Source organism: Vicia villosa, linkage group LG1 (assembly GCF_029867415.1).
Source record: "Vicia villosa cultivar HV-30 ecotype Madison, WI linkage group LG1, Vvil1.0, whole genome shotgun sequence".
NCBI lineage: Eukaryota > Viridiplantae > Streptophyta > Magnoliopsida > Fabales > Fabaceae > Vicia > Vicia villosa.
Window position 1 is genome coordinate 154363244 of NC_081180.1, and position 14084 is coordinate 154377327.

The following is a 14084-nucleotide window of genomic DNA, read 5'->3' on the forward strand; positions in this document are numbered from 1 at the left end:
GAGGAATTGCATGACATCACACTACAGACAAAACAAAGAAAATATCTTCACAGCATCAGGTTTCACTCGTGAAAATTCCTCACGCGTTTTTGATTCCACTCCGGAAATAGTGGATCGGAAAATGCTCATGCTTATCCTCTCTTCATCCTCAATTTACAATCTCACCCTCACTTCTCAATCCCTATATAACAAGACCTCATTCACAGAATAAAGGGGAGGAAGAAAAAGGCAAAGTTACTCTGCAGAAAATTATTTCCAAATGCTTCCTCCAAAACTTCATACATAAATCACACACACTTCACTTCTTTAAACTCTTAATGCTTGGTGAAGTATCATGAGAGATTCAATTTATGAATCTGCTCTGAACTTTCACTGAAGCTATAGCAAATACAAGAACAGGAGGAAGAAAAAGCAAAGAAACTCTGCTCAAATGAAACCACAAAATGCTTCCTCCAAATAAACTTCAATAAACCTGCAGATCCATTCTCCCTACACTAACTATCATTCACAAAACCAACATCCAAATCATCATTCACCTTAACAACTTCAAATCAACAAATCTAACTCACCATAACACCCATTCAACCACAAAAAAATTTGATACAACCTTCATACCACCTTCACTCAATTTCCAACTCACAAATAACCGTCACAACACCGACATCGCATCTTCACAGCAACAACTCAGTAACGAACCGCAGAAGCAACAACACTCAGATTGAGACGAAGAGCAAGGGAGATCAAAGCATACCCGGAGATTACACTTTCGCCAGATCGCTCAACAATAGCGCAGCAACAAGCACCGAGGCGGACGCGCTACCTCTATTCGACCAATCGATCTTGCATACATCACCGACGGTAACTCTATCTATTTTACTCTGCTAATTGATACTGATCCATGTATGATTGTTGTCAAATCGAAATTATGCTTGCAATTTAGAAATTCCCGTTTTTTTTTGATGTCTCAAGCATTGTTGGATTGTTATGTTTATATACTGAGATAGTGATTGCTGTTTGCACTGTATGCGTACTCTTTCTTTGACGTTGTTGTTTTATGAGATGATAACAAGAGTTTGAGTGAAACAGAATTGTGCGATTAGAGAGGTATTGATTTTTGTGAGAAAACGTTGAGAGATGTTAAAAAGATAAGAAACAGAGTATGAAGTTTGAGAGAGGGAGGCGGATCCCCTTTATGTTTCTTTAGGGTTTTTCTTAACTTGATTTGGGCTTTTATGTTTGTAACCCAATTGTTTTTTTTGCTATGTAAACCACCATGCTCATCCGGTAAACACACTGGCTGCTTTGACTTGATTGAATTGTTTGGGCTTCAACACATGAGCCCATTTTTTTTACTGTACATACATTCACCATGCGAATTTCACCTCCCCTGGCTGATGAGGTTATAACTTTGGGCCTCCATTGGGCTCAGCACCCAGATTATTGTGTACACCCCTGCTTTCTTATTTCAGCCCCTATTGCTTGTTTGTTTTGCTATGTTTTCTTGTTTATTTTATTTTAGTTCATAATATCAAAAATACCAAAAACATGTTTAGAATTAGATTTTATTTTCCATATTAAAAACACCAAAAATATGTTGTTTAATTTTAATTTCCTTTAGATTTAATATGTTTATTTCTATATCTTCTCTTTTGTTATTCTCTTGATTAATTGTTAATATTTTCTTTATCATTTCTCATGCATCATTATATATATCCGTTGCTAATATCTTCTTGACTTTTGTGAGGTACTACTATCATTGAGCCATTGGATTTTATTATGGACATTTATAACTCATTTTATTCTTTGTATATATTATCCTTTTATTTTCGGCTTTAATATTTTCAATTGGGTTGTAATAATTAGTAGCTAATTTCTATCCCCATTCGTTTAAGTGTGTAATCCCCAATCCCGAGGCCTTGTAATAATTTTATCGCTTTCCTTTATCGCTTTATTTTATTATTGCTTGCATGCTTTTAACCGTTTTTCAAAATAAAACTAGGATCTTAGCCGTTTTCTACCATAAGTCGATTGCACTTCACGCATCGCCATCAACCGTACTTACACATGCACACTTGCACGTACACTCTTATTTTACCTCTTTCATGTTCATTCCTTTATGTTTGAACCTTTATGCTTGTTTGTATGGAATTTACCTGTATGAGCTTGTATGTTTCATTTACTTCTTCCATCTTCTTTTTTAAATAAAAATATTCACCCCCCGCATTACTTGGTCCATATACCTGTTAGAACAAGATTTGTTCTTATCAATTATCTTAGTTTTGATGATAACAATAATATGAATTTTGCTTAAGATAATATGGTACTCTAATCCAATGCAATTTCCCTTTCAGGAAATATATAAAGAGTACGCATAATTCAGCGCTCAGAAGATGTGTCTCAAATGGTTCAGCATGCAACATCAGAACATGGTCTGGCAAGACATCAGAAGATGGTCGAAGCAGAATCAGAACATGGGTCTATGGAAGCATCAAAAGAACATGAGATCAGAAGCACTGAAGATCAGAAGATGGTATCACGCTCAGAAGCACTTCAAGGTCAGAAGATCAGAAGATGCTATGCACCAAGCTGTTTGACTCTGATGATATTCAAACGTCGTATTCACAAACATCAGATCAGAAGGAAGTACACGTGGCAGACTACGCTGACTGACAAAAGGAACGTTAAAGCTACTAAAGGCTACGTCAGTAGACACAGCGTGAACAAGGCTCGAGGTAGTTGACAAAAGCGTATAACATTAAATGCAAAGCTGTACGGAACACGCAAAGCATTAAATGCATTCAACGGTCATCTTCTCAACGCCTATAAATATGAAGTTCTGATGAGAAGCAAGGTTAACGATCCTGAACAAAGACAATTCAAATTAACTTGCTGAAACGCTGTTCAATCAAAAGCTCAGAATCTTCATCTTCATCAAAGCTCACTACATTGCTGTTGTAATATCTTAGTGAGATTAAGCTTAAATTGTAAGAGAAATATCACAGTTGTGATTATCGCTTTTAAGAAGCATTTGTAAACTCTTGAATAGATTACATTAAGTTGTAAGGAACTAGAGTGATCAGTTGATCAGTATACTCTAGGAAGTCTTGGCAGTTAGCTGAGCAGGAAGTCTTGGCAGTTAGCTGAGCAGGAAGTCTTGGCAGTTGGCTGAGCAGGAAGTCTTGGCAGTTGGCTGAGCAGAAAGTCTTAGGAGTGAACTAAGCCTAGAGTGATCGTGTTGATCAGTAGACTCTAGAAAAAGTCTTAGGAGTGAACTAAGCAGTTGTTCCTGGAGTGATCAGGTTGTGATCAGAAGACTCTGGAAGACTTAGTTGCGGCTAAGTGGAAAACCATTGTAATCCGTGCGATTAGTGGATTAAATCCTCAGTTGAGGTAAATCATCTCTGCGGGGGTGGACTGGAGTAGCTTCGTTAACAGCGAACCAGGATAAAAATAATTGTGCAATTTATTTTTATCGTCCAAGATTTAAAGTCACACTTATTCAATCCCCCCCTTTCTAAGTGTTTTTCTATCCTTCAATTGGCATCAGAGCGCCGGTTCTAAGGTGCAAGCACTTAACCGTGTTTAGAAAAGATTCAGGAAGAGAAAAACGCTTCATTTAAAAGATGGTTGATGAAAGTGAAAGGACTATACCTACACCTGCATCTACATCTGGCTCTGCTGAGCAATACAACGGTAACAATGGTTATACTAGACCGCCGGTATTTGATGGTGAAAACTTTGAATACTGGAAAGATAAACTGGAAAGTTACTTTCTGGGTCTAGATGGTGATCTATGGGATCTTCTGATGGATGGTTACAAACATCCTGTAAATGCCAGAGGCGTAAAGCTGTCAAGGCAAGAAATGAATGATGATCAAAAGAAGCTTTTCAGGAATCATCATAAATGCAGAACTGTTTTGCTGAATGCTATCTCTCATGCTGAGTATGAGAAGATATCTAACAGGGAAACGGCCTATGATATATATGAGTCCTTGAAAATGACTCATGAAGGAAACGCTCAAGTCAAGGAGACCAAAGCTCTAGCCTTAATCCAGAAGTATGAAGCCTTCAAGATGGAGGATGATGAAGACATTGAAAAGATGTTTTCGAGATTTCAAACTCTGACTGCTGGATTGAGAGTTCTTGACAAAGGATACACCAAGGCTGATCATGTAAAGAAGATCATCAGAAGCTTACCCAGAAGATGGGGTCCGATGGTGACTGCATTCAAGATTGCGAAGAATCTGAATGAAGTTTCTCTGGAAGAGCTTATCAGCGCCTTGAGAAGTCATGAAATAGAGCTGGACGCAAATGAGCCTCAAAAGAAAGGTAAGTCTATTGCATTAAAATCCAATATCAAGAAATGCACTAACGCTTTTCAGGCTAGAGAAGAAGATCCTGAAGAATCAGAATCTGAAGAAGAAGATGAACTGTCCATGATTTCCAGAAGGCTAAATCAACTCTGGAAGACCAAGCAAAGGAAGTTCAGAGGCTTCAGAAGTTCAAGGAAATTTGAACGTGGAGAATCTTCTGATGAAAGAAGATTTGACAAGAAGAAGGTCATGTGCTATGAATGCAATGAGCCTGGACACTACAAGAATGAATGTCCAAATCTTCAGAAGGAAAGTCCCAAGAAAAAGTTTCATAAGAAGAAAGGTCTTATGGCAACCTGGGATGAGTCAGAAGATGATTCAGAAGATGAGCAGGCCAACTGTGCGCTGATGGCGACAGAAGATGACGGATCAGAATCTACATCAGAATCAGATTCTGAAGAGATATCCTTGGCTGCAAGAAGGACAAAGCACAACATGTCATGGTACCTGGATTCTGGATGCTCGCGACACATGACAGGAAGAAGGTCTATGTTCCAAGACCTGGTACTTAAGTCTGGAGGAGAAGTCAAGTTCGGAGGAGATCAGAAGGGCAAGATAATTGGCTCTGGAACTATAAAATCTGGTAACTCTCCTTCCATCTCTAATGTACTTCTTGTAGAAGGATTAACACATAACCTTTTATCTATCAGTCAATTAAGTGACAATGGTTATGATATAATCTTTAATCAAAAGTCTTGCAAGGCTGTAAATCAGAAGGATGGCTCAATCCTATTTACAGGCAAGAGGAAGAACAACATTTATAAGACAGATCTGCACGATCTTATGAGTCAGAAGGTGACTTGTCTTATGTCTGTTTCTGAAGAGCAGTGGGTCTGGCACAGGAGATTAGGTCATGCTAGTTTGAGAAAGATCTCTCAGATTAACAAACTGAATCTTGTCAGAGGACTCCCTAATCTGAAATTCCAATCAGATGCTCTTTGTGAAGCATGTCAGAAGGGTAAGTTCTCCAAACCTGCATTCAAGTCTAAGAATGTTGTTTCTACCTCAAGGCCATTAGAACTCTTGCACATTGATCTGTTTGGCCCAGTCAAAACAGCATCTGTCAGAGGAAAGAAATATGGATTAGTCATCGTAGATGATTATAGCCGTTGGACATGGGTAAAATTCTTGAAACACAAGGATGAGACTCATTCAGTGTTCTTTGATTTCTGCATTCAGATTCAATCTGAAAAAGAGTGTAAAATCATAAAGGTCAGAAGTGATCATGGTGGTGAATTTGAGAACAAATCCTTTGAAGAATTCTTCAAAGAAAATGGTATTGCCCATGATTTCTCTTGTCCTAGAACTCCACAGCAAAATGGGGTTGTAGAACGAAAGAATAGGACTCTTCAAGAAATGGCCAGAACCATGATCAATGAAACCAATATGGCTAAGCATTTCTGGGCAGAAGCAATAAACACTGCATGCTATATTCAGAATAGAATCTCTATCAGACCTATTCTAAATAAGACTCCCTATGAATTGTGGAAGAATAAAAAGCCCAACATCTCATATTTCCATCCTTTTGGATGTGTGTGCTTTATTCTGAACACTAAAGATCATCTTGGTAAGTTTGATTCCAAAGCACAAAAATGTTTTCTTCTTGGATATTCTGAACGCTCAAAAGGCTACAGAGTATACAATACTGAAACATTGGTTGTAGAAGAATCAATCAATATCAGGTTTGATGATAAGCTTGGTTCTGAAAAACCAAAGCAAGTTGATAATTTTGCAGGTTGTGATATTGACATATCAGAAGTTGTTGAGCCAAGAAGCAACGCATCAGAAGCAGAGCTTCTCAGAAGCAAAGAATCTGAAGATCAAGTATCAGCTTCTCTGGAGGATCTAAGCATATCTGAAGAACCATCTGTCAGAAGATCATCCAGACTCATCTCTGGTCATTCAGAAGATGTCATTCTTGGAAAGAAGGATGATCCAATCAGAACAAGAGCATTCCTTAGAAACAATGCAGACTGTCAATTAGGTCTTGTATCTTTGATCGAGCCAACTTCTGTTGATCATGCTCTAGAAGATCCAGACTGGATAATTGCTATGCAAGAAGAACTAAATCAGTTTACAAGGAATGATGTTTGGGATCTTGTTCCTAGACCAGATGGATTCAATATAATCGGTACAAAATGGGTCTTCAGAAACAAGCTCAGTGAGAAAGGCGAAGTGGTAAGGAACAAAGCCAGACTGGTGGCTCAGGGTTATAGTCAGCAAGAAGGGATTGACTACACAGAAACCTTTGCACCAGTGGCCAGGAGTTTGCTAAGTCTATGCAGGCTGAGTTTGAAATGAGCATGATGGGAGAACTCAAGTATTTCCTTGGAATACAAATAAATCAAACCTCAGAAGGAACGTATGTTCATCAGACCAAGTATGTGAAGGAACTTCTGAAAAAGTTTAATCTTCTGGACTGCAAAGAAGCCAAAACTCCTATGCATCCAACATGCATTCTAGGTAAGGATGAGGTAAGTAAGAAGGTAGATCAGAAGTTATACAGAGGTATGATTGGATCTCTTCTATATCTGACTGCTTCTAGACCTGACATTCTGTTCAGTGTTTGTTTGTGTGCTAGATTCCAATCAGATCCTAGAGAATCTCATTTAACTGCTGTTAAGAGAATTCTAAGGTATCTGAAAGGTACTACTAATGTTGGTTTAGTTTACAGAAAATCTAAAGAATACAACTTAGTAGGATTCTGCGATGCTGATTATGCTGGAGACAGAATTGAAAGAAAAAGTACTTCAGGAAGTTGCCAATTTCTTGGAAGTCACTTAATCTCCTGGTACAGCAAGAAGCAAGCAACCATTGCTCTATCAACCACATAAGCAGAATATGTCGCAGCTGCTGGTTGTAGTACACAGATGCTCTGGATGAAAAGTCAGTTAGAAGATTATCAGATATTTGAGAGTAACATTCCTATATTCTGTGATAATACTTCTGCTATATGTTTATCTAAGAATCCTATTCTTCATTCAAAAGCTAAACATATTGAGATAAAACATCATTTCATAAGGGACTATGTTCAGAAGGGTGTTATATCTTTAAACTTTGTTGATACAGACCATCAATGGGCTGATATCTTTACAAAACCCCTAGCTGAAGATAGGTTTAAGTTCATTCTGAAGAACATCAGTATGGATTTATGCCCAGAATGAGAAGATGAGAAGTTCTCATGTATGAGTATCTTCTGAAATGAATGTGGAACATTTTTTTTAATCAGAAGTTCTGATTGAATTCTTTTAGAAATTATGATTCGGTTATTACTAACGCTTCATTGTCTAAGTTGATTCAGAACCTCTTTTAAAGCAAAACAGCTGTTACGCTTTATCTCGGGATGGTAAACCTGTCGTTACTATTCATGGATATGCGCGCGTGCAGTTGAAGGGACGCCGACCATAGGTAACTGTGCTAGTCACCTCATTCGTCGTTATTATCTCTCCTCACGTCACGTAACATTAAATGCTTTTCATCGTTCGTTTCATTTTATTTTCCTTTAAATACTCTTCAAAATGGTTTTCGGTTTCCTATCTCTTTGTTTTCCTCTTAAAGTTTTTTTTTCTTCTCTCTCTCTCTCTCGTTTTTCATTTCTTCTCTCAAAACCTAACGATTCACCCTTAGTCTGTTGAAGCTCCATGACTCAAAGGCGACAGATCTCTGTGCATCTCGGGATGGCTCTTCTAATACCGCTCAAGTCAGACTCTTCTTTGATGTTGTTATCAACTTTCATCCAAAGACAGAAGACTTTCTTGAGTTGTGGGAAGATATACTCAACTTCTATGTTGAGTTTCTTGACCGATTGTTGTATTTTTTAATTTTTGTAGTCATTTCCTCTTTGGAAATTCTACTTTGTAGTTTTCTTTTCCTTGCTGCTTCTGCTTGTTTTGTATTTGCTAGGAATGTTTCTCATCTTGTTAAACATAGGAACCCTTTGTAATATCTTTTGATTATCAATGAAAAGTTTCCTTGTGTTTTACATTCCAGTAAATGTTTTCTTTTGTCGTTTTATACATCTGAATCTTTTTAAATATTCTTTTTGATGTTATGACAAAAAGGGGGAGAAAGATAAATGATAAATGATTTGATTAAATCTATCAGTTGCTGGGTAAAGGCTCCCACACATTCACTAACAAGAACTGCAAGTTCTATATGGTTTAAGTGTTTTGCAGGTACAAAGAAGTGAAGTGAATCTTCAAAGCAAACACTAGAAGCAAAACCATGGAAACTGAAGCAAGCTGAGTGCTGTCAAGCTTCAAAGATCAGAAGCAAGAAAGAAGAATGAATCAGAAGCACTGATAATAGAATTTGAATATCATTGTCTATCCTGTTATGACAAAATTCTATTTGATCTGATACATATAATGTTATGGCTCTGATACATTATTTGCTCTGATACATGTTTTTTAGCCTAAAATGCTCTGATACATTTGGCTCTAATACATATCATGTATTTGAATATACATTTTATGTTCTAACTCGTTCATGCTGACTTTTGTCGTTTAGTTTTTGTTCTGTAACATTTCAGGATGTAGAGATGCTCTGATGATGCTCTGGTACATTCAACAATGTTCTGATACAAATCTAGCATGAAGTGATGTTGGTAGACATTCAAAGTTCTGAAGCTATCCGAGGGAAGCAGAAATCAGAAGATGTGAATGTTCTAAAAGATCCAGTAATTCAAGTTCTGAAGCTGTCCTGAATGGAAGCAGAAGTCAGAAGCTGTGAATGTTCTGAAGATCAAAGAAATTCAAGTTCTGAAGCTGTCCTGAATGGAAGCAGAAGTCAGAAGCTGTGAATGTTCTGAAGATCAAAGAAATTCAAGTTCTGAAGCTGTCCAATGGAAGCAGAAGTCAGAAGCTATGAATTCTCTGAAGGCAGAAGCTTATATGATCGTCTCTACCGAAATAATCAGGGAAGTCTTTTATTAAAGTTCTTCGAGTATTTATTTCAGGGGGAGATTATTTATCTCAGGGGGAGATTTTTAATCTCAGGGGGAGACATATTCATATGCTTATGCTATAGCTGTGTAATTTGTCTTTTGCCGTCTACTCTTTCTGATCGCAAATTCATATCATTTATATATGTTTTTGTCATCATCAAAAAGGGGGAGATTGTTAGAACAAGATTTGTTCTTATCAATTATCTTAGTTTTGATGATAACAATAATATGAATTTTGCTTAAGATAATATGGTACTCTAATCCAATGCAATTTCCCTTTCAGGAAATATATAAAGAGTACGCATAATTCAGCGCTCAGAAGATGTGTCTCAAATGGTTCAGCATGCAACATCAGAACATGGTCTGGCAAGACATCAGAAGATGGTCGAAGCAGAATCAGAACATGGGTCTATGGAAGCATCAGAAGAACATGAGATCAGAAGCACTGAAGATCAGAAGATGGTATCACGCTCAGAAGCACTTCAAGGTCAGAAGATCAGAAGATGCTATGCACCAAGCTGTTTGACTCTGATGATATTCAAACGTCGTATTCACAAACATCAGATCAGAAGGAAGTACACGTGGCAGACTACGCTGACTGACAAAAGGAACGTTAAAGCTACTAAAGGCTACGTCAGTAGACACAGCGTGAACAAGGCTCGAGGTAGTTGACAAAAGCGTATAACATTAAATGCAAAGCTGTACGGAACACGCAAAGCATTAAATGCATTCAACGGTCATCTTCTCAACGCCTATAAATATGAAGTTCTGATGAGAAGCAAGGTTAACGATCCTGAACAAAGACAATTCAAATTAACTTGCTGAAACGCTGTTCAATCAAAAGCTCAGAATCTTCATCTTCATCAAAGCTCACTACATTGCTGTTGTAATATCTTAGTGAGATTAAGCTTAAATTGTAAGAGAAATATCACAGTTGTGATTATCGCTTTTAAGAAGCATTTGTAAACTCTTGAATAGATTACATTAAGTTGTAAGGAACTAGAGTGATCAGTTGATCAGTATACTCTAGGAAGTCTTGGCAGTTAGCTGAGCAGGAAGTCTTGGCAGTTAGCTGAGCAGGAAGTCTTGGCAGTTGGCTGAGCAGGAAGTCTTGGCAGTTGGCTGAGCAGAAAGTCTTAGGAGTGAACTAAGCCTAGAGTGATCGTGTTGATCAGTAGACTCTAGAAAAAGTCTTAGGAGTGAACTAAGCAGTTGTTCCTGGAGTGATCAGGTTGTGATCAGAAGACTCTGGAAGACTTAGTTGCGGCTAAGTGGAAAACCATTGTAATCCGTGCGATTAGTGGATTAAATCCTCAGTTGAGGTAAATCATCTCTGCGGGGGTGGACTGGAGTAGCTTCGTTAACAGCGAACCAGGATAAAAATAATTGTGCAATTTATTTTTATCATCCAAGATTTAAAGTCACACTTATTCAATCCCCCCCTTTCTAAGTGTTTTTCTATCCTTCAATACCAAGCCCCCAACCAACTCTTTGTAAGTCGAGTGCCTTGCGCACCGCCATCGACCTGTTTTCAAAACTCTTTTCATAAAAAACCTTGACTTTTGTTATGTGATCTTCTTTAAACTCTTTTGTGCGCTTGCACTCTTTTTACTTTAAAACTTGTTTTCAATAAAAACTTTTTTCGAAACTTTTGAGCAGAACTACAAATGCTCTGACTTCTCCATTGCACTGAGGAGGTATGTAGGCACAAGACACAACGTCTTGCCGAGCAAACTTTTATAAATAACCTTTTTCTTTTGTATATATTTCTTTTCTCATTTCTTCTTTTAGCAAACAAAAAAATGGTTTTAACATAAACACAGATTTTCAAAAGGTTCCTGTGGAGTACCACAGATGTGAGGGGTGCTAACACCTTCCCTTTGCATAACCAACCCCCGTATCCAGATTTCTTTGTGGTTTTTTCGAGTTTTTTCCCTTTCCTATTTTGGAATAAAAAAGTTCGGTGGCGACTCTTGCTTTTTAACGACTTAAGTTAACCAAATGACTTAAACTCAAATTTTCCGCCGGTACAGAAAAGTGGCGACTCTGCTGGGGACTTTCTTAAGTGGGTTTAGCCTATTTTGTTTATCTGTGTGTTTATGTTATTGCTTATTGTTTGCTTTTTCTTTTTGTATATATCTTATTTTGTATATATTCTTATCTGTTTATGTGGTTACTTGGGTGATACCTTGTGATATGAGATAAAGTTCTAACCCGGACTTTTGTGAGTAACTTGAGATAGGAGGTGGTAAGACCAATAGTTGCATGTCAGGAGCGATCCTTAACATGAGCATCATATGGTGGAACCCCAATCAGTGGAGGCCTCATGGAAGGTAGTAGATGTTGTTACGAGCTATCGTAAGAACGCTATTATTTTCAATAGTGAGTGTCCGTAGAAGCTGAATGACCTAGAACCCTTTTAACCCATCTAAGCCTTTTTTAGGATGTAGCGCAGAAACAAGTTCAAGTACCAATTTGTTCTTGTTGTCATGCGATGCTACGCTCAGACGAGGTCTTTTTAGGAATATTATTGGTGCCCATGAGCAATTGTGTGTGCTGGTAGTATCCGATAGAAGATTGAAAACTCTGGGAACCTTTGTAGAACCCGTTTGGCAAGTACAAAATTCCCTAGTACATACCTTTGTGGGTTGTTCTTAATCTTGACTCCATGCTCGTGACTTTGAACCTTGTTTGTGTGACCCTGTGAGACCTTGATTATGATGGATACATAAACCATGCATTCGTTTGATTTCTAAGGAACTCATAGGTCTTTCTATGTAAACATCATAAGTTTCATCAAACTCAATGGATCTTGGGTGTTGATGGGGTGAAAACCCTAATCCACCAAAATGGATGATTGATCTTGATGATAACTTGATCAATGCTTTGATCCAATTTAGGATTTACGTCCTTCATGCTTTGATGTTTACAAATTAATAACTTGAATTCTTTGAAAATCAAACAACATTGCATTTGCATTGCATCATTTGCATATTTCATGCATTTATCCAGGTTGTCCAGAAAACTTATTCTTGTCTGTCTCCATCTTCAGAGCCGTCTATCTACCGTCAAGCTGATTCCTCGACACATTGAACTAGAAACATGTATCTGAAGAGTATGGAAGAACTTCAACAAGACCAAGAGTTGCTAAGAGCAGAGGTTAGCCAGTTGAAAATACAGATGGATCAGATTATGGAAACCCTGCAAGTCTTGTTGAAGAGAGAATGCAACTTTCCTCCGATTATTACCAAGCAAGTGGATACTCATTTAGCCTTTTCCGTTGCTACTTCAAATCAAGGGCAACCATCTGTTATGTCATGTGATTCATATTTTGGAGTAGAGAAGGAAACACCTGTTTGCTTTCCTCAATCAGTGCTTCGTAGGACTCTGCATCAACGTCCATTGTCTGTTCCTTCTCAAGGTAACAAAAAGCAGAAACAAGATCGGAATCGTGATAGGACTCACTTTGATCCTATTCCTATGTCATACACTGAACTGTATCCTACTTTGGTCCGGAAAGGGTTAATTACAACAAGAGCCATGCCTCCTCCTCGAAACCCTCCCTCAATAGGATTTCGGCCTGATCTTCATTGTGAGTTTCATCAGGGTGGTGCTGGCCATGATTTAGAACATTGTTATGCTTTGAAGACCTTGGTGCAAGAGTTGGTTAGATCAAAGATGCTATCTTTCAGGGATATGGGTCCTAACGTTGTCACTAATCCTTTGCCAGATCAAAGTGGCTGAAGACAAGTCAAAGCCAGATGGTCTCCTAAAGCCAAGTGTTTCAGACAGGATAGCTCATCCTTGTTGCTGATTAATCACTAGGCCTTTGTTTCTTTACTGTTTGCATTTCCTTCATTGTATATTTTGCTTTCAATCTTTGTTTGTTCCTGAATGTTAACTTTAATGAAATGAGCATTGCATATTTTGAATTCATTCACATCCACTATGTTTATGTTTATTCCTTCTTTTACAAAATTTTCTTCCATTTGCTTTCTCTATCAAACTTGTGTTTTATGCAAAGATTGGAGGGAGGATGATGACAACGAAATACCCAAGTTGTTGATTTGTATGCTTTCAAATAAAACTTTGTTGATGATGTACAGGCATTATTTCAATTCCCAAACACTGGAGAAATAAGGAAGTTAATCCCTTGTCAACCCCTTTGAGCCTTCGAAGTAGGAGTTTCTTTCTGTACGAAAAAACCCGCATTTTAAACCTGGGGCAGGGTAGTTCTCAGTTAATTTGGTTGTGCATTCTATTTTAAGAGAATCATTCAGTACACCTTTCAACAAAGGTTTCAATCGCAAGCGTTCCTCCGCACATATCAAAGAAATGTTGGAGATGTCAATCAAAAGCCAATGATGGTTCATCAATCATTAAGCAAGGCGGTTGCTATCTTTAAAAAAAAAAAAAACAAAAAAGGGTATCAAAAAATAGAATTAAAGAAAAGTCTGCTAAGTCAAATCCAAAAAGATGACTTAGGCAAAAATAAGGGCATCCCGCTGACTGTAAGTTCAAAAATAAACAGTTCAGGCAAAAGTTAGGGATATAAAAAGAAAAAGAGAAAAAAAGAGAAGTCAATAAATTCATAAACAACACAATGTTGTGACTACCAAAAGGAAGAAGTGACTGCCATCTCAAAAGTTCTATTTGCTTGTGAAACTATCATTATCAAAGGTGCAAATCCAGAAGTCTCTTGGAACTTGAATGCATAAGTTGAATTAACTGAGTGTTAGGACTGGAGATCATCACGAAGATGGGGT

The 14084-nt window shown here is 37.7% G+C and overlaps 1 protein-coding gene across 1 annotated transcript; it reads left to right on the forward strand.

Annotated features, from left to right (window-relative positions):
- The first annotated feature begins 530 nt into the window (after positions 1-530).
- Positions 531-13235, forward strand: LOC131619311 (uncharacterized). Its single transcript, XM_058890423.1, has 2 exons — positions 531-858; positions 12371-13235. Exon 2 carries the CDS (start codon positions 12421-12423, stop codon positions 13060-13062), a length of 642 nt encoding a protein of 213 aa, XP_058746406.1. The 5' UTR covers positions 531-858; positions 12371-12420; the 3' UTR covers positions 13063-13235.
- The last annotated feature ends 849 nt before the right edge of the window (positions 13236-14084 follow it).